Source organism: Psammomys obesus, unplaced genomic scaffold (genome assembly GCF_907164565.1).
Source record: "Psammomys obesus unplaced genomic scaffold, mPsaObe1.curated_primary_1811, whole genome shotgun sequence".
NCBI classification, from domain to species: domain Eukaryota; kingdom Metazoa; phylum Chordata; class Mammalia; order Rodentia; family Muridae; genus Psammomys; species Psammomys obesus.
In genome coordinates, this window is record NW_026596158.1 from 3,719,253 (window position 1) to 3,736,749 (window position 17,497).

At 57.3% G+C, this 17,497-nt stretch overlaps 1 protein-coding gene across 3 annotated transcripts; it reads right to left on the bottom strand.

Annotated features, from left to right (window-relative positions):
- Positions 1 to 2,131: 2,131 nt before the first annotated feature.
- On the bottom strand, positions 2,132 to 16,771 carry Kctd15 (potassium channel tetramerization domain containing 15). Of its 3 annotated transcripts, none has more exons than XM_055594977.1 (7): positions 16,640 to 16,771; positions 15,009 to 15,078; positions 13,429 to 13,521; positions 12,590 to 12,765; positions 7,924 to 8,068; positions 4,927 to 5,232; positions 2,132 to 3,579 (listed from the first exon to the last, which is right to left on the bottom strand). In XM_055594977.1, the coding sequence occupies exons 3-7, from the start codon at positions 13,492 to 13,494 to the stop codon at positions 3,421 to 3,423; spliced, it is 852 nt and encodes a 283-aa protein (XP_055450952.1). In that variant the 5' UTR covers positions 13,495 to 13,521; positions 15,009 to 15,078; positions 16,640 to 16,771; the 3' UTR covers positions 2,132 to 3,420. The 3 variants fall into 3 exon arrangements, with proteins under 3 accessions (XP_055450952.1, XP_055450950.1, XP_055450951.1); XM_055594975.1 differs by having other exon boundaries at positions 15,009 to 15,081; XM_055594976.1 differs by lacking the exon at positions 16,640 to 16,771 and having other exon boundaries at positions 15,009 to 15,118.
- Between the last annotated feature and the right edge of the window lie 726 nt (positions 16,772 to 17,497).

Below are 17,497 nucleotides of genomic sequence, written 5' to 3' on the forward strand. Positions count from 1 at the left end.
TGTCACTATGTCCCAAAACAGACAAATTAGGGGAGGAAGGATCTATTTGGCTCACATCTGGTCGTGTCCATCATGGCCAGAAAGGCAGCTGGGGCAGTGTGAGTTAAATCTGTGGCTAGGAACCATGTCCTTCAAGTTCCATAGGCAACAGTTCCAACAGCAACCAGTTGAGGTCAAGAATTCAAGTTTGTATTCACACAATAGGCATAATGATAGGACACCCCCCCACACACACACACACACTATTCCTGTATCTCCTGAGTCTGAGGGTGGGATCCGGGAAGAGTTATCAGTGATTCATATTCACTCACAGTGACATTTGCCAGCAGGACACACGCTGGGTGTTGGCAGACTATGAAGCTGCTGAGGGCCTGATTCACACCACCATCTTCTTGTTCAGGAATCCTGGCGTTGAAACATGGAATCCATACTCAAGGTTCTGTAGAACCCAAGCCTTACAGGGCTGGAAACAATGCATTGGCGTTGTCATTTCTAAAACACCTTTTATTGTCTCTAAGGAACACATTCAATAGCTTAAAAAAAAAAAAAAAAAACAAAGCCCCACACTTTCCAAAGGTATTGTTAATGTTGTGAACTGGCTTTGAGCTCATGCATGGGGCAGTGGCAGGGCCACCAGCTATAGCTTAAGCTGGCTCAGGCTTGGCAGAGGCTTGGTGGCTGGCTCTCTCTGTCCAGTTGCTTATAGGGAAGGATTAGTTCTGAGCATCACAGAGGAGCCAGGAGACTATTTCACAGATTACGGTGAGATGTTCAGTCTAGGCTTTAAGGAGGAGCTGTTTCGACCATTTAGAAACATGAACACTATTTTGACAAGATCGCCATGGGAGCATAGCATTTCCCCGAAAATTCAGAAACTCTTCGGTTGGTGTAAACATTACCTTTGTCTTTGCTGCTTTGTTTGGGGAGTGAGGAGGGATAGTAGGATTGAACCTGGGGTTTTGGGCACGCCCAGCCCACCCTTCACCTCTTAGGACAGGGTCTCACTAAGTTGCCTAGGCTTGCCTTGAGCTTGTGATCCTCCTGTCCCAGTCTCCCACATACCTAGAGCTAAAGGCGCATGTACAGTTTACACATCTTGGCTATGTAGCTGAAGATGGTCTTGACTCCTGATCTTCCTGCCTCTGCCTCCCAACTGCTGGGATTTAGGAGTGCCACCATGCCCTGCTGCGGCTTCCTGCACAAAAAGATGGCTTGAAAGTACTAGAGGATCTCCATGTATCAGGAGTGGAGTTCCACGCTATTATGCTAGGAAAAAAAAAAATCCATGAACACACACAGCGTTAGGTGTTTCCACAAGGCTTCTTTGCTAACAGACACGACTCTCTTCCTCTTCTCAGGTGCCTGCCTGATGCCAGCATGCAGATGTGCCAGCCAGGCTGCTAAACAGAGAGGCCGAACAGGTTTGTCCAGCAAATTAGATCGCACGGGAGGACGGCGTCTCTGTGGCCTCACACTCCCAGGCTCTGGGGCTGGTGACCCTGGGCATGCATGTAAAACGGGCCCCCTCGTGGGCTTAAACGCACAGGAACTTTTGAATAATAATAAAAAAAAAACCTCATTAAAATCAGAGGCCTATAGGACATGTTCAGACTCCTTCGGGATTCGGTTTGCAGGGTGGCTGCACAGCCTCTGTCCCTTGGCTGGCCTGAAACATTGTGACAACCTTCTCATACAGTGTGTGTATGTTGGTTTAAAGTGAACAAGTGAGATGGGCTGAGCGGCTGCAATCCCAGGACTTGGGGCTCTCAGGCCAGTCAAGAGTACAGAGTGAGTTCCAGGCCAGCCTGGATACATAGTAAGTTCTCTCAAGGAGGGGGAGGGGTAAGGGAGGGAGAGGAGCATCAATTCCGTTCCAACTAAAACACCATGAGAAAAATCCCAAATGTTTGAGCCTGCTCTCAAACTCCTCAGAAACCTGCTTACCTACCCCTCAGCTATCTGGTCAGGGGCTAAAAGTCTCAGACTCCAGAATCTCTGCAGCCCAGAGGGGACCCCCCCGGAAGTAACTAAAACACCCAAATGCATTGAACAACAGCGAGCCCTGTGACCAAGCCCTGCACCCCACCCCCCAACACCCTCGGCGGAACCCGGCGGTAGTTGCCGCATAGGACGGAGCCTCAGTCTTTTGTTTCACAGCGTCCTTTATGGCAGGAACCAGGAACGCGACGATGTGTTTACACAAACACACAACAGTTGTACATCAGCTTCTTTACAATATTAAAGGAGTCATATACAAGTCTACAGGCGTATGCTATACACAAGGGGGTGCCGGCCAGGGCACCCCATCCATCAGTTCTCTGCCGTTCCCCCACTTGGGAGGAGCTGGGGAGAGGTGACAAGGCTGGGGTGTCTGTCTTTTGGGCCTGGCGTCTGGGAGAGAGCAGGTCTGTGAGGACTTCTCAGGACCAGTCCGTGTTGGAAATGTGGGGTTAAGGGCACTGGGTAAGCCCGGGTCTGGGCCTTCCTGACAGGCTAGCTTAGCACATTTAATTAAAACTTGGTGTGCCTATGAGTGTGGGGAGATTGGAGCTGGGGTGGAGGGTGGCTCCCTGAGTGGGGACCCAGAGATGGATGCTGACAGATGAGTCCCTTGGTAGAAGGGCCCATTCCTGAGATAAGCTGTGGCCCCAAGCTGACCGGATGGGCGGAGACTTCTCCAAGGAACCCAGATGTGAGCACAGTCAGTTGGGACTGGAAGTCCCTGGGCATTAGCAGGTCAGGTGCGCACCAAGTGCAGTCTGGGACACAGGTGGCAGCGGAGTAGCTCAGATAAAAGCCACAGAGTCCCACAGCCCCCAGTGCCCTCCTCCCCGCTGCCCTGCCCCTCGGGGACCCTGGTTCCATCGCCTACAGCAGCACCACCCCACCTCTGTCCCCACAGCCCTAGCTCAGCAGGCACCTGGGCCCGAACGCCGGCGGCCCATCCTTCGCAAGGCTTGCCGAAGGTTGGGCTGAGAACAGAGCACCAGGAAAAGAGCAGCGATGGTCCTCGTCGGCCTTGCTGACCTGTGCAGCGACAGTTAGTTCCGTTTTAAATACTGTAGAAAAATAAGCCATCTCCAGCGCCGGGAGACCTGCCGCCGTCTCGAAGCGTGGAGAAGGATAGAACAGCTGCTCTGGGAGTGGCTGGCCCAGCAGAGGACGCTGTACCAGGCCGAGGAGCAGAAGGGCTCGGAAGCTGGCCACACGGTCGCAGCCCGCAGCATCTTCCGGTCACGTCAACAGTCCTTCCGCCGGGCGCCCCCTCATTCTGTTGCCATGACACCTGGCCTTCCCAGGGATGAGCTCAGACCCTCCGTCCCCACCCTGAGTCTCGCGCTCACCAGGGGGAGCACCAACAGTCAAGACTCCTCAGCACTATTTCCATGCCCCGGGACTGAGGGGGGTCGCAGGCAAGGCCTAGTCCAGGGGCTCTTGTTTTATCCGGACGGCAGTCGGGGTGGGCTGCGGCCGTCGCTCCTCCCGGCAAAGTACGTACTCGCTGAACTGGGAGGAGTCCACACCTCCCCCGCAGGACGCAGCCACGCTGAAGCCCCTCTGAAACAGCCTTTCTAGGACCTGCAGGGCAAGAAGGGTAAGAGGTCAGCAGTGCCCCGCTGCCAGGGTTTGCCTGGCCAGGCGGGCAGCTGGGTGCCAGGCAGAGCAAGCGCTACCTTCGGACGAGTCCCAGAGTCTCTCTCCCTGACAAAGGTCCCAGCTGCATCCTACCCTAGGAGGGACAGGAACAGTCAAGTCCAGGGGCCCCTCAACTTATCCACCCAGCATGGGCCCCTGCTATTCCAGGCCTTCTCCCCACAACCCTCAGGGATGTACAACCGAGAAGGAGGGAAGCAAAGGGGTTTTGGGGTCCATGTGTCGATGCATGTGTCCATGTCCATGGTCCCTTCCATGTTTTCCAGGGTTTGCCCTACCCCATCTTCACACACACACACACACACACACACACACACACACACACACGACACGGCCCTAGGCACCAACCCCCCTCTCCCAATCTCCCACCCCAATAATGAAAAGCCCCTGCCCCTTAGCCTCAGGGCAGCCACCTGCTTCCTGGAGCTGAGTCCCAGATGGTTTGAGGCCTGAGGGCTCATCAGCTCAAATGAGTTCTAGGTGGAGGGAAAAGGGGGCGTCCTCTCAGAGTGTGCGGGGAGGATGGACGTCTCTGGGAAGGTGAGGGCTAGCTTTATATCCCTGTCCTGAAACTCTTACCCACAGCCTGCAGGGAGTGGGAGGGCTTTCCCCAAAGGACCCCTTCTGTTCAAACCCCCAAATAAAAGTGCCTAGGAGTCAGAAAAACACTTTCAGAGACAGAGTCATCACATCATTTCGGTTTCTCAGTTCTTGAGCTCATCCTGCCTGGTCAAGTCAGTCCAGAGATACCCTGGACAGTGGGGTGTGGTGGCCGACACCTGTGAGCCCAGCACTCGGGAGGCTGAGGCGGGAGGAGCCCAAGTCTGCCCTGCATCGGGCCTGAATCACACAGAAGGCCCTGTCTCAGAAGGAAAGAAGTGCTCTAGGCAGCTGTTGCCTGCCCGTGGCCCCGGGGCCAGCCTCGCAGGAAGGCTCCCTGCCTTTCCTGGTGCCTGGGTTTAATCTGAATCCTAAGTTGGCCTCTGCATGTTAAATGAAGCATGTTCCGTTGAAAATACTCAGGGCTTTTTTTTTTTTTTTTTCTTCCTTATAGAACATCCTTTTAGGGGAAAAAGAAAAGTACAGATCAATTTTTTTAAGTCCATCCCCCAGGCACCATCATTTAATTATGAGCAAGGCATAAATTATGCATCGACACATTGTTGCCTTTTTCTGTATGGGTTTCGTCCTTTCCATTCCGGGGCTCTGTCTCCCTCCAGCTCTCCTTTTGCATCCTGGGGGGCCTCTGGGGAGACAGCCCACAGCCCTCACCTGCACAGAGTTGAGCCGACAGTAGCCATTGAGGGGGAAGCGGATGACGTGCGTGGGGTCCTGGTTCCAGCCGGCATTAACAGAGTTACACATCACATCCCCCGTCTCTGGGAAGACCTCCTCAATGAGCGCCTTCTCGCCGCTGAGCGCGATGCGTTCACCCAGGTCGGGGGTGACCCGGACCACCAGGCAGTCACAGGCCCGGCTGCGGCGCCGCTGCTCTTGTTCTTGCTGCCAGCGCTCCAGTTCCCGCACCATGGGCTGCAGCTGGTAGTACCTCGCCTCCTCATACAGCAGGTTGAAGTCCTGCCCACAAACGCACGGCGTCAGGGAAGCTGGAAGAAGTCTCCGTCCCCCAAGGGGCCCCTCTCTCTCTTCACAGACACGGTAACATCCCAGGACACAATGTGGACGGACTAGGGCGGCCGTTTCCTCTGTAGAGTTGAGCGACTAAGACTCCAATGAGTGTACCCCGCCCCGCCCCCTCCCCACATAAAGAATCTAGAGCAGGCTGGGGTGTATCTCCGTTGAGACTCCCTTCCTGGACCTTCAGCTGACGGGATGACAAACAGAAATGTCACAGAAAGAGACTGAAGCCGCTGGGTGGTTGTGGCACAAGCCTTTAATCCCAGCACTCAAGGAGGCAGAGGCAAGAGGAGCCTGAGTTCAAGGCCAGCCTGGTCTACAGAGGAAGTTCCAGGACAGCCAGGACTACGCAGAGAAACCTGGTCTTGGATAGAAAGAAGGGGGGAGGGGTGGAAGAAAACACACACACACACAAAAAGAACAAAAACAAAAACGAAAGGCAGAGCTGGGAGCCAAAGTAGTAATCTAGAGGGGTCCGCATATGCTGCCTTCCTGAAAATCCACCCAGAGAAGACATCAGACTGACTCTAGGACCTCGCGCCCTTGCCTGGTTCCTGGGCAGACCTTCACAGAGTGCGTGCACTTCAGCCACAAGGCCCACGAACCTGATGCTGGCCTTGCCTGGGCCAGCTTCCCCTCTTTATAATGAATGTAAACACTGGACCCCGAGAAGCAGAGTGAAGGTTACCGGACAGAAGAAGGGCTGCTGAATCCCTGACCCTGCCCAAGCAGGTAGAGAATATGACAAGGTCGCCGGGACGGAACGCAAAGCTTACTCCTCACCAAGTAACCCACTCACAAAAACTGTCACGAAGACCCTCAACTAGCCCATGTCCCTCAGTCCCAGCCCCGGTCTTGAATGGCCTTGACTCATGGGGAGCACCAGGCCCATTGGTGGTGACTCCGAGGGCTCCAGAGCAAGGGCAAGGGAGGACGGAGTCCCAAGGCACAGCCTACCCTGAAAGCCCAACATGGATGGCTCTGTTTATCAGCCCCAAAGGCACAGAATCCTAACCCATCCCCGGGCCCAGCACCAACTGTGACCCTGCCTGCTTTTGCTTACCATAAAGACTCCTTGGGCCTCCCAGGTCTCTGCTCTCCTACCTCTCACCAGGTCCAGGGACATTTTAAACCAAATCTTTCCCCATAGCTTAGAATGTTCCATGCCTAGACTTTCACTCACTGATTTGGGGCTCAAGCTGTGAGCTTGGGACACCCTCTAGTGCCTCCTGGTCCAATAATCCACACTCCCGGCCTTTGCATCCTCACCCTACATGCAAGTCTCTGCGTCGCTCCCAGCAAACCCAGAAACACACGGCGACATCTGTAGCCAGCCTCCTCTCCTTGTTCCCTGCATCTCTCACACAAGAGTCACCATCTTTCCAGTTGGCAAACCTGATGGCTCATGCCCTCCTCTCATCTGTGTCAAACGCTGAGCGCCAGCCATCAAGATCTAGGTATCACCAGTGGCTCCCTCCTTCCCTTCCTGCTTCACAAAGCCCCAGGCTCCAGACCTCTCCAGGTCCATCCCGGCCCCTCATCTGGCTCCCCCCACTGTCCGTTCCATTCATCCTTTACCACCCAGTGCAACACTGTTTCCTTCAAACCCACCCGGGGCCAGGAGTCCCCAACGTTTGACTGGTACTGTTACCCTTGGTTATTTTTGTTTCTTTGTTTTGAGACATGGTTTCACCATACAGCCCTTGGCTGGCCCAGAACTCCCCAAAGGCACAAAGATCAGCCACCCTTTACCCCCTGTGCTGGGACTGAAGGTGTGTACCGTCATGCCCGCTGACCACCCCCTCCCTACCCCCCTTTTTTTAGACAGCGCTAGCCTAGAACTTTCAGCCATCCCCCTGCCTCAGTCTTGGAAGGCTTGGGATGAATGTGTGACCCACCACACCAGGCCCACACTATCCTGAAGCACTGGGCCCATGCAATTAGGCAGACCCGAGCTCTATTTTCTAGACTGGAAGGAACAGAGCCTATGGCTTCCTCCTGTGTAGCTCTATTTTCAGACCAAATTCAGTTGTTGCCATTTAGTAACTAGGCTGGATGAAAAAAGGGCCCCAGGGCTGCTGGTGCAGTGGTCGCTGCAGGAAGCCTCAAAGCAAGGAAGCACAAAGACAGACAGACATCTGCCAGCAAGAGGCGAGCCTGAGTTTCCCTCCTCCCACGAGTCCCAGGATTTCAGAAGGGCTCGGCACCGAGGTAGCTCCATGGGGAACCATATCATCCACCCAGGACAAGCTCATCCTGAGTCCTGGGAGTAACGTTTGTTTGAAGGGTGACCACCTAGCTCTTAGGGGGTTTCCCTACTGCAAACTGACAACAAGGAACAGACTCCCACAGACATCTAACTCCTCTGTTCCAGCGCACAGCGGTCCTTATGGCACAACTAACACCAACCTGGGGTAAGCGCCAAAGCTTAATTGTTGTTACACCCTGATAAATACGCTGAAGATGTGAGAAAGCAAAATGAGTTTAGAAAAACTGATTTAGCCCTCGGCTTCATCGGTTAACTTTTTGCGGTTGCCATGACAACCGTGGGTCCATTTATTAAGTCACAGCGTCCCCCGTGTAATGCCACGACACAGGCAGTTCAGGGGGTGCCGGCGGCTGCGCTCCTACCTTGAAGTCATCCGGAAGCAGCAGTTTGGACGTCCTCAGGAAACTCAGGATGTAGCGGAAAATCTCCCCATCCCGGTCGATGAAATAATGCTGCTTGAGACTGTCTAGGACAATGGGCTCTGTGCCGTTGAAGAGGCGGCTTATTCTGGGAGAGACAGGCAAGAGGGGGTGCGGGCTGAGTTCACCTGCCCCACCCCCATCCCCTATGGCTGAGCCTGAGCGGCAAGAGGTCACCGGTGGCTAACTTAGAGACCTTGCCAAGCCTGACCTGAGGCAGACAGGTCACCTCCACACATACAGGATACTAGGGCAGTCACGTCACACGGTCCAGCCACAATCACAAGCCACAGCCACCTAAGGGACATATCCAGCTATGTCTGACGGCCCACTGACACCTATTACAGGCCTGGAAAACCACATAACCCAGCCGGTCTGAGCTGAACACACACCCACGCCAGAAAGACACGCCCAGCAAACACGTGCAGACCACCCAGCACTCCAGCACCCAGCCACACACCTGCTAGACGTACGTCAACCAGCCCATCATGGGGACACACACCTCACCCAAGTCACATCAACCAACATCAGATACACAGGGCATTCGGCCAACAGGCACGGGGTCACAGGGTCTCAAGCAGACCCAGGCAGTGATACCCCCCCGACCCCCAGCTAACCAGGTACCCCACAGCTGTCCATCTAAGGACCTGCAGGGGGGAGACACATTCCACGGAGGGAGTGTGGATTTGCATGTGGACTGCAGCAGGTGCACCCCCAAAGCCAGTAATCACGTGGTCCAAGCCTTGAACAGGTATTCGTCAACGCCAAAGCTTAGGCACAGCTGATGAGAGGCTGGGACTGGGGAGGAACACAAATGCCTAGAGAGACAGTGTGCCACACACACCGGGCCTGTGGGATGGCCTTGAGGGGGTCCCTGATGCCTCTCCCTATCCATGGAAGAGGAACTCGGCCTTCCGGCCTGGGCGAGTGCCTCCCGGTGGCGGCGTCTGGTTAGGCTAACTGCTGTGCAGGCTAGGCTATCTCAGGCTAAACTAGATCATCAGGAGCCGTGAAGCGGGCTTGGGGGCAGAAGGGAGGTGGACAGCGTCCTTCGGTGGCTGGGAGAACTGTTTCCAAGAAACAGCCTCGGAGAAGCAAGGAGGGAGGGGATAAGGGGACTTGTTGTCCTGGCCTGCACGAGCTAAGGCCCAAGCCTTCGCACCGTGACTGCACCACCTCTCCAGTCCCCTCCCAAGAATCCTCTCCCAGTCCTACAGCCACCCACTCCCTGCTTAACCCATGTCAGAGTCACAGCCATGCACACCCAGAGCGTAAGAGTCGCCAGAAGGCCACCCATGAAAGCCCTCAATGCCCCTCCTTAAGTACCCCCAATCCACACCACCCTAGGTTCTGGCAGGTATGCAATCCCTCATTCTCACTCTGGGGACATGGCCCAGCCTGTCCCAGGGGGAGAGTTTAAAGGGCAAGGCTGCCTGGCCAGTGGGAGCGAGCAGGTCAGAGCCTGTGGTTAGGGGTGTGGAGGCCTGAGCCTGGAGAACCAGAGGTGCAGCTGACCAATGTGACTCCTTAGGGCTCCAGAGGCTGCTGGTGACAACATCTTCTTCCCTAGGACACAGGGAGAGCAGATCCAAGGTCTATCCACACCCAGGCCACCGGGCCTGGCGATCTCTCTCCGGATGGTGTATGTAAGACTCCTAACACTGCTCTCCTGCATGCAGGCCGCCCTGACCAATCACTGAGAGTGCAGGATTCCACTGTCTGGCTGGTTCCTGCTGGGGACCCTTGAGACCTGGCCCAGCAAAACTTGAACATTTAGCTGTGTGTGTGTGTATGCGAATGTGTCTGTGGTGGGGGGCACCTGGAACCCTACACACAGGTGAGACTCAGCCAGGGTGGCTAGCTGAGAGTCCACACCAGACTCTTAGCAAGAAAAAGACCAGGTCCCCGTGCACAGGTGAGTCAGCAAATTCAATATCTCAGCCTTCCTTCCTGGGTTGAGCTCAAACTTTCAGTTCTGTGTAGCAAGCAAAATGCTGGGCCTGGCCAGGTTCCAAATGGCTCTGACGTCGGAGTTGGCCGAGGCTCCAGAGCATCCAGTCGGTCTAGAGGATTCCCAGCTCACCCACAGTCCAAGGCTGGCTGGGTTCTAAGCTATCTACTGAGACAAGCAAGTTCTAGATCTTTCCACGGTTCAGTGTCTGTTCTGGGACTAACGACACCGCCTCTTAGGACAGAGGCCCGTGGTGGTCCCAGCAACCAGGCCTTACAGTGGAGGCTGGGAAGGTGGAAGGAATATTTTGGACGGTCACCACAAGAAAACCCTTAGCACCTCACAGGGTCTTGTGACCTCCTGAGTTCTGGTGGCTTCATATGTCTCAGTGGGGACTATCCCCAGACCAGCCCTCTGAGGGAGCACGAGGAGCCAGCTTTGGAGGTCCTCTGTGAGAAAAGCTGGTGGATTCACTTTGGCAGCCAGGACCTGTGAAAGGTACTGTCCAGCCACTTGCCCTGATATGGAAAGGGCGCCATCACACCGCCTCTATCTTCCTTTCAGTTGTCCTTAGTGCTAATTGGCTTCCTGTATGGTTTAGGGCTCAATGCTGCTGGTTCCAGAGGACTTGGTCATCGTCATGCTCCTGCACCGACAGCAGCTAAGTGACACCCAGTGGGTGTGACACAGGGAGAGACTGAGGGTCCACCCTTGACCTCAGGCCATTGGCTCAGGTTGAGCCAGAGGAGGCACCCAGCGCCAGGCCCGCAAAGTCTAGGCCACCTTGATCAGCCAAGAGCCAGAGATTGAGATGCAAGGCTATGAGCTCAGAAGGCACAGGGTCCCTTGACTCTTGCAGAGCTTCCCAGAGGGCAAGGGGGGGGACACTGTGGGCATCTGGAGTTGTCTCCATGGATAAGCTACACTTTAGCATTCTTAATCCTCCATCTCGACCTGCCCAGTTAGATGCATCGTTTCCAGAACTGCAATTATCCACCTTAAAAATATGAGGGGGACCTTAAGGGACACTTTTCACAACAGCCCTGTGGCTCCCGAGGAACCCTTGTCTCTGCTGTCTCATAAGCCACACTAGTCCTTGCTCTAGGCCTCGACTTCAGGCCTGGTGAACGGCCCTGCTGAACCAGAAGCATCTAGACAGAGCGACGGAGTCACCCTGGACCCGGCTGGAGTAAAGTCCACAGACCGCTACCCCTGGGCACACCCAGACCATGGAGGGTCCCACATGCCATCCTGCCAGCTCCCCAGAGGACGAAGATGCCCCACTGCACAGCATGCTGATAAACAGGGGCACGCCATACCGTGGACCAGGGAGGGGGTTGCCCTCAGGCTCCCACAGCCACCAGAGGCAAACACGTGAGGGGAGCCCTCCCCACCCGCCAGGCCGCCAGGCCGGGGTGGTGAGCCGCTGCGGGAAGGTGAATGTCGGATTTCAGAAAACGCTCCTCCAAGAAGGTTGTGGGCGAGGATTCCTACGAATTTCACTCACAAACATCGTCAGCCGATTAAGGGATGATCTATCTCACACAACTCGGGAACGCCGCAGAAGGCAAAACTGAAATTAAATGAACGGAATCCATCTCCTGGCGTAGACAGGGCTCTGCAAGCAAGCACTCGGCCAGCCCCCTGGCTCCCGCCCGCCGCCGCTCCAAGTTCACAGGGACCCGCCTGCCTAGTCTCTGCACTGCCTCTGTCTGGACCAGACACAAACCCTCATCCCTGTCTCCGGGGGCACCCGTGCGCCGCAGTCCTCCAGGCTCTCAATCTACCCCGGTGGAGCCTCCGTCCTGGTGGTGAGCCCCCAGTGTCTGGGGGATTAATTAACTCCTCTTCTTATTTTAAATGTATAAAGGAGAGGTGATGCCTGACAGGCCTGCCCTCCCGCTGGCCAACGGTGCTCGACGCCGTGCCATGCTGGGAGCGAGCAGCATGGGCCCGGCAAGCTGCGTGCAGTGTCACCTGTAGGAGACACAGAGACACAGCCGGCCCCCATTAGGCCTGCTTCCAGCCGCGGTGCCAAGGCGAGTCCTTGGGAAGGGAATTCATGAGAAGTAAAATGCAGGCAAGTTGGTGGCACCCAGCACCTTTCCACAGGAAGGGTCCCTCTCCTGGGAAGAGTCTCTGAGGTCCGCAGTCAGGGTCGCCATCACAGATAGTTCCATACATAACAAGGTGTAGAAACTATCAGCCACTGTCAAAAATATCACTGGCTGTGCCGCAATCTCTAACTCATCGCTGCACCCTCCAGCTCCAAAAGAAAGCCTGCTCCTAGCCCTCAGCCAACGGCGGCCACCCAAACAAAGAAGGGTCCAACGGCAGCCAGTTCTCCATGCCTTTCCCCAAGGGTCAGGCCAGGAAATGGCACTGACCTCATCCGCCCACACCGGGCTCCTGAGCATCACTCCATGAGACTCACTGGTCAGCTCAGGGCTGGTCAGGCTCACGTGGGGCTGCGTCTGCCTTTAAGGCCAGAAACTCCATGTCGTGCCACAGGCTCAGAAGCCGCCTTCGGCGAGCAGGCGGGCTCCCAAAGCGTGGAGAGCATCGGGGAACGGCAGGCCTCAGCACAGTACCCCAGCAGTGCCCTGTGAAGGCCCAGGCTTCACACCACATGCCCGCCACGAGGAGCCGCGCTCTTACCTGGAGTCGGGGTACTTGGTGAGCGTGGCCAGGCTGCTCGTGTACATGTGTCCGCCCACGTCAATGTGCACGGGTGCGTTGGCTTTGGTGAGCTGAGCTGGCAGTGGGATCCCCTGGGCAGCCAGGGGAGACACGGGCGACCGGGTGAGTGACAGCCGGGACATATTTCCTCCCTCCTAGAGACAAAAAAAATAAATGAAAACAAACAAACAAACAAACAAACAAACAAACAAAAAACCCAACAAGGGTTCCTAAACCTCCTTCATTTTGAATGTGATCACAGATTTAATCAGATCGCTTCTCCGTGCGCCTGATCACATATTCAGCTGACAAATTACGGCCACCGCTGTAATTAAGTGTATTTGCATCGTTTTCTTCAAAGCGCTGGGGGTGGGGGGTGGGAGAAGGATGCTTATTAGCAATAAGAAATCAAGAAAAAAAAATTTTTTTTTTCAAGGTGTCAGCCTCCAGGGGCATAAAACAAACTGCAAAATTCTAATTAAAGGTCGCAGGCTTATGTGTTAGATGTGAAATATCCCCTGACAAACGAATCACCAATTTGTGAATTGGGATTCAGGGGTTTTTTGCAAGTTTGTCTCAGTAACGAGACACCTCTAAATTAGTGACTTCCTCAGCACCTAAGGCGTTGAGCTTTATACATGTAGTAAATTTCACATCAAATTAAGAGCATTTTCGTTTCAAAAAAAAAAAAAAACATAATCGTACAACCAGTCGATACCCATCTCACAAGTGCTGGGTCTCAGAAGACCCGAAGCAGGTAGCCCTAGAAAAGAGCAAAGAGGGGCCCAGGGCCGCCCCAGCCCACCCTGTGAGCTCACCGCCGCGCCGCTGCTGCCGTGTGCGTTAAGCGACGACCCGCTCGGCCGCTCCTTGCGGTGAGGCATCTAGGCTTCCATCCCTGCCCAGAGTATCTGTGGAGAGCAGTGACAGAGGCCTCACTTCTCAGTAGCCACCAGTGGGGCTGTCCGGGACCCCCAAGAACACCAGGCAGCCCTCCCAGATTCCACCCAACCCTCCACATCCTGAAGCAGGTCTCCAGGCCATAGCATAGAAGAGCATAGCACAGCATAGCATGCACATACACACACACACACACACACACACACACACACACACACACACACACACGTGTTTTCCAGGCAGCTCCATGTCTGCTAATTTGGCTAATGACAGCCTAAAACATATGCTCGGCATTATTACCCTGCAATGTTTCAGAACAAATCTGATTTCTTTGGTATTTTGAGTTAGGGCCCTGTTACCAAGCGTGTCTCCTCTTGCACCAAGTGGAGAGAGCCTTGGGGGAGTGCAGCTCCCTTCGGTTGGTTGGGGAGCCTGGGACCTCTTACCACCCGGGGAAGGTGCACTTACAGAACACACCGAAGGAAGCAGGGCCCGAAGACTCAGAAGAGCCACTGGGAAGCCACCCAGAGCTCCCAAAGCAGACGGAACCTGTCTTTGTTTGCCTTCCCTGCACCTCCCTGCCTCTCCACAGACCCCCAGAACGGTGCTGCCTGAGCCTAATGTATTCCAGACCCCCTCAGGATCACAGGCCCTTGAGGCATGGAGAGCTGGCCAGACAGCAATCAGCAAATGGGCTTTCTCCCCTCCTCCCCAGAGCTACCCGGGACTTCCCTGTGTGCCACAAACACCTGAAATAAAATTGTGCCTCAGTCCCCAGAAGCCACCCTGGGGCATTTTCAGGGGCCCCATGAAGGAGGAGGGGCGGAGAAGGGCAGGTTTCTAACTAACCCTTCCACTGGCTTGGGGCTGTCTCACAGGAAAACACACACACAGAGAGAGAGAGAGAAAGAGAGAGAGAGAGAGAGAGAGAGAGAGAGAGAGGAGTATTCCACAAACATAACCTGGGCTTCTCTGACACAGGTTTAACCCTTAGGAGCCATCTACAAGGTATCCTGGGCAACCACCTATTAAACTCTCACTTCTAGATATATACCTTGAAATTCGGCATCCAGTTCTAAAGCACGGTCAGAGGTACACAGACTCAAACCATTAAACACGAGAAAGGCTCCTCCCCTCCTGCCCTCCTGCCATTTGTTCTGCAGCCCCAGTGTCCTGGGAAGTTGTCGGACCTGAAACTGTTTTGGGGTGGGGTGGCTGCGCAGTCCTGGCTTTGGACAGTCCAGGTCACTTATCTCAGGGAAGTTTTTGAGAAACCAAAACAGACCAGAGGGATGGCTCACCCGGCCCTGGGAGGGGATGGGGGCGAGGGAGCCAGAAAGGGGGACCCACTGAAGACCAAAAGAGCTAGGAGTTCCCACCCGAATTCCCAGAGCACCACTCCAACTCACAAGTGACAAGCAGCACCAAGCACCCATCTCACGAGGTGCCCCGGCCTGTTTCTCGGCCTCTCTCCCCACAGCGCAAAGCAGAAACTCACCATTGGAAGCCCCAGGCCTTACGCCTTGACCCGAATTCTGCGGCGGACCACGACCCTTCTCCCGGGACCACTGCTGGGATCGCAAGCACAAGAACGCACTGGGTAAGCGACACAAGCTCACCGCACCAAGCACCACCTCAGACGCGGCCGAGCCGCCTGTTGCGGGGACCCTCGGCGGGGCTGCCGACTGGCCCAGCCCTGACCCGCTTCTCCGAGCTGCGGTGGGAGAGCCTGGTCCCGCGCCCACCCGCAGCCGGGCCCCGCCCGCCCGAGCCGAGGGAAGCCGGCAGAATGCTACGCTCATTTACACACAAAATGATTTTGTGTCCCATTGTGCTCGCAGTTGTTCAGCTCTCTGGGGGTGATTAAACTGGCTGAGCTGCGGCAGCTTGAGACGATTTTACTAAATCGCTTCTCCGCGAAGTCGCTTCTTGGCTAAGCTGTTATTTTAACCATAAAAGGTAAACAGAAGGCGCCTCCCCGAGTTCCCTTCGGCTCTGCGCCCCGGGCGCCTGCCCCCGGGGGGCGACAGTGCCAGGGGCCTGCAGGAGCGTCCGGGGGGGCGGACCCGGAGGGACGCAGCGGGCCACCTGGCGCGCGCCAGCGGGGCCGCGGAGGCCGCCGGCCGGCGTGAACTTCGGGGCCGCAAATCCGGGCCCCGCGGGGCGGGGTGGCCGAGGTCCCCCGAAGGGCGCAGCGGGGAAGGGGTGGGAGAGCGCGGCGGGGGCGGAGACGAAGTTAAATCAAGGAGCAGACACTTGGAGACCACAGATGGGAAGCTCGCCTAATTAAGGACGTAAAAGCGCTTTTGTTCTCAAAGTTTATTGTTGCCGGGATTAAAAAAAAAATTAATTGAAACTAATGCTGCCATTCACTCGCGCAGTTAAATTCCTTCATGCACGTTCGGGACGCGCGGTGAAAACTTGAGGGTTTCTCTGCTGCAGTCGGGGCTTCTCAGGGGAGGGGAGAGAGGCGGGAGCGAGAGAACGAGGGTGCTCGCACCCAGGTCCGGGGGTGCGTGTGGACCGAGGTCCGGTGTTGGGGCGGCGCGGCGCGCGCCCCACATCCCGAGCCTGGCACCCCCCGCCAGCGCGTCTGGCGTGGGACTCGTAGGGTGGGCGTCAGAGGACGCACATCTGTCCCGTTAGAGACTTTTTCTCCTCCCCCCCCCCCTTTCCTACGATCCGGGGGCCAACCCGGACCTGCAAGCCCCGAACCCCCCCCCCCCGCCCCTCCAGCTGCGTGGAGCCGGTTTCACACTAGGGAAAGTCAGCGGCTCCGCAGGGCTCGGGTCGAGCCGGTCCTGGAAGCAGAGCGCGGGGGACCCGAGCGCGCGCGCCCCGAGCGAGCGGCGGGGAGAACGGGAGCCCCGCCGAGCCGAGCGGGGAGGGTCCACCCGCGGCCGGGACCAGCCCACGTGGGCACCCCCCGCCCCGTGCGCGCCAGGCCTTTGTGCCGGGCGCCCCCACGCCGCCAGCCCCGGCGCTCGGCGGAGGGACAAAGCGGCCCCCGCCCCCACCCCCCAGCCCGGGTCCGCGGCGAGGGGCCGAGTGACTTTTTCGGCACAGCGGACACTTTGGGGAGGCGGGGGCGGCCGGCGGCGAGCGGTGGCCGCCGGCGCCGGGGCTTACCTCGGAGCCGGAGCGCGGCGGAGCGGGCCCCCGCGCCCCCAGCGGCCGCCGGTGTCGGGCGCCCGTCGCAGCCCCGTCGCCTGCTGCTCGATGCGCGCGGGTCGCTCCGGTCTCGTCCTGGAGTTACTTTCTCTCTCGCCCCCAACCCTCCCCCCACCCACCCCTCCCGCCCCGGCCCCCGCTCCGCGCGGCCCCTCGCGGCGCGCCGCGCCGGGGCCTCCCCTCCCCGCCCTCCCCTCGCCTCCTCCCTCCCCGCCGAGGCCGCCGCCGCCGCCGCCTCTTCGCGCCGCTCTCCGGCTGCCCTCCCGCCGCTCCCACCTCCTCTCCTCTCCTCCCTCTCTCTCTCTCCGGTGGCCTCCCCCGGTGGCTTTGGAGGGGGGAAAAAAAGAGCCTCTCCCCCCCCCAAAAAAAACCCAGCCGGCAGCCCGTGCGCCTCGCCGCGGCCCAGCCCGGATTGCAAAGGGCAGCGATCCGGTTCCCAATTACCCCGGCGCGGCGAGCGCGAGCGGGCGCGCGCGGGCGCCTCCTGGCTCGGGGCTCGGCTGCGCCTCGGGGCAGAGGATTAGAGTCGCAATTAGCTCCGCGCGCCCGCGCCCGCCGCGCTCGGCGACAAAAAAATGCACCGTTCCCCACCGCCGCCACTTCCTTCCCGCCCGCGGGTCCCGGAGCTCGGTGCCCGGGGGCCCCCGGGGCTCGGCCAGGACCCTTCCGGGAGCTCCGCGCCCGGGCCCCGCGCCCTCCGCGCCCCAGCCCCCCGCCGTCCGGCCACGCGGCGCCCGGGCCTCCTCCGGGCTCGGGGAGGGGGCGGGGGAGAGGCTGATTTTAATCATTGTCATTTCATCTGATGTAATATTTCCC

What these genes read in the sequence shown, in the direction of transcription:
- Kctd15 (XM_055594977.1), bottom strand. Translation starts at nt 13,494, where the DNA reads ATGCCTCACCGCAAGGAGCGGCCGAGCGGGTCGTCGCTTAACGCACAC. An exon ending in ACGGCAGCAGCGGCGCGGCG is followed by an intron (nt 12,766 to 13,428) that starts GTGAGCTCACAG and finishes TTTTGTCTCTAG; the next exon opens with GAGGGAGGAAATATGTCCCG. An exon ending in GTCGGCTCAACTCTGTGCAG is followed by an intron (nt 3,580 to 4,926) that starts GTGAGGGCTGTG and finishes CTTGCCCTGCAG; the next exon opens with GTCCTAGAAAGGCTGTTTCA.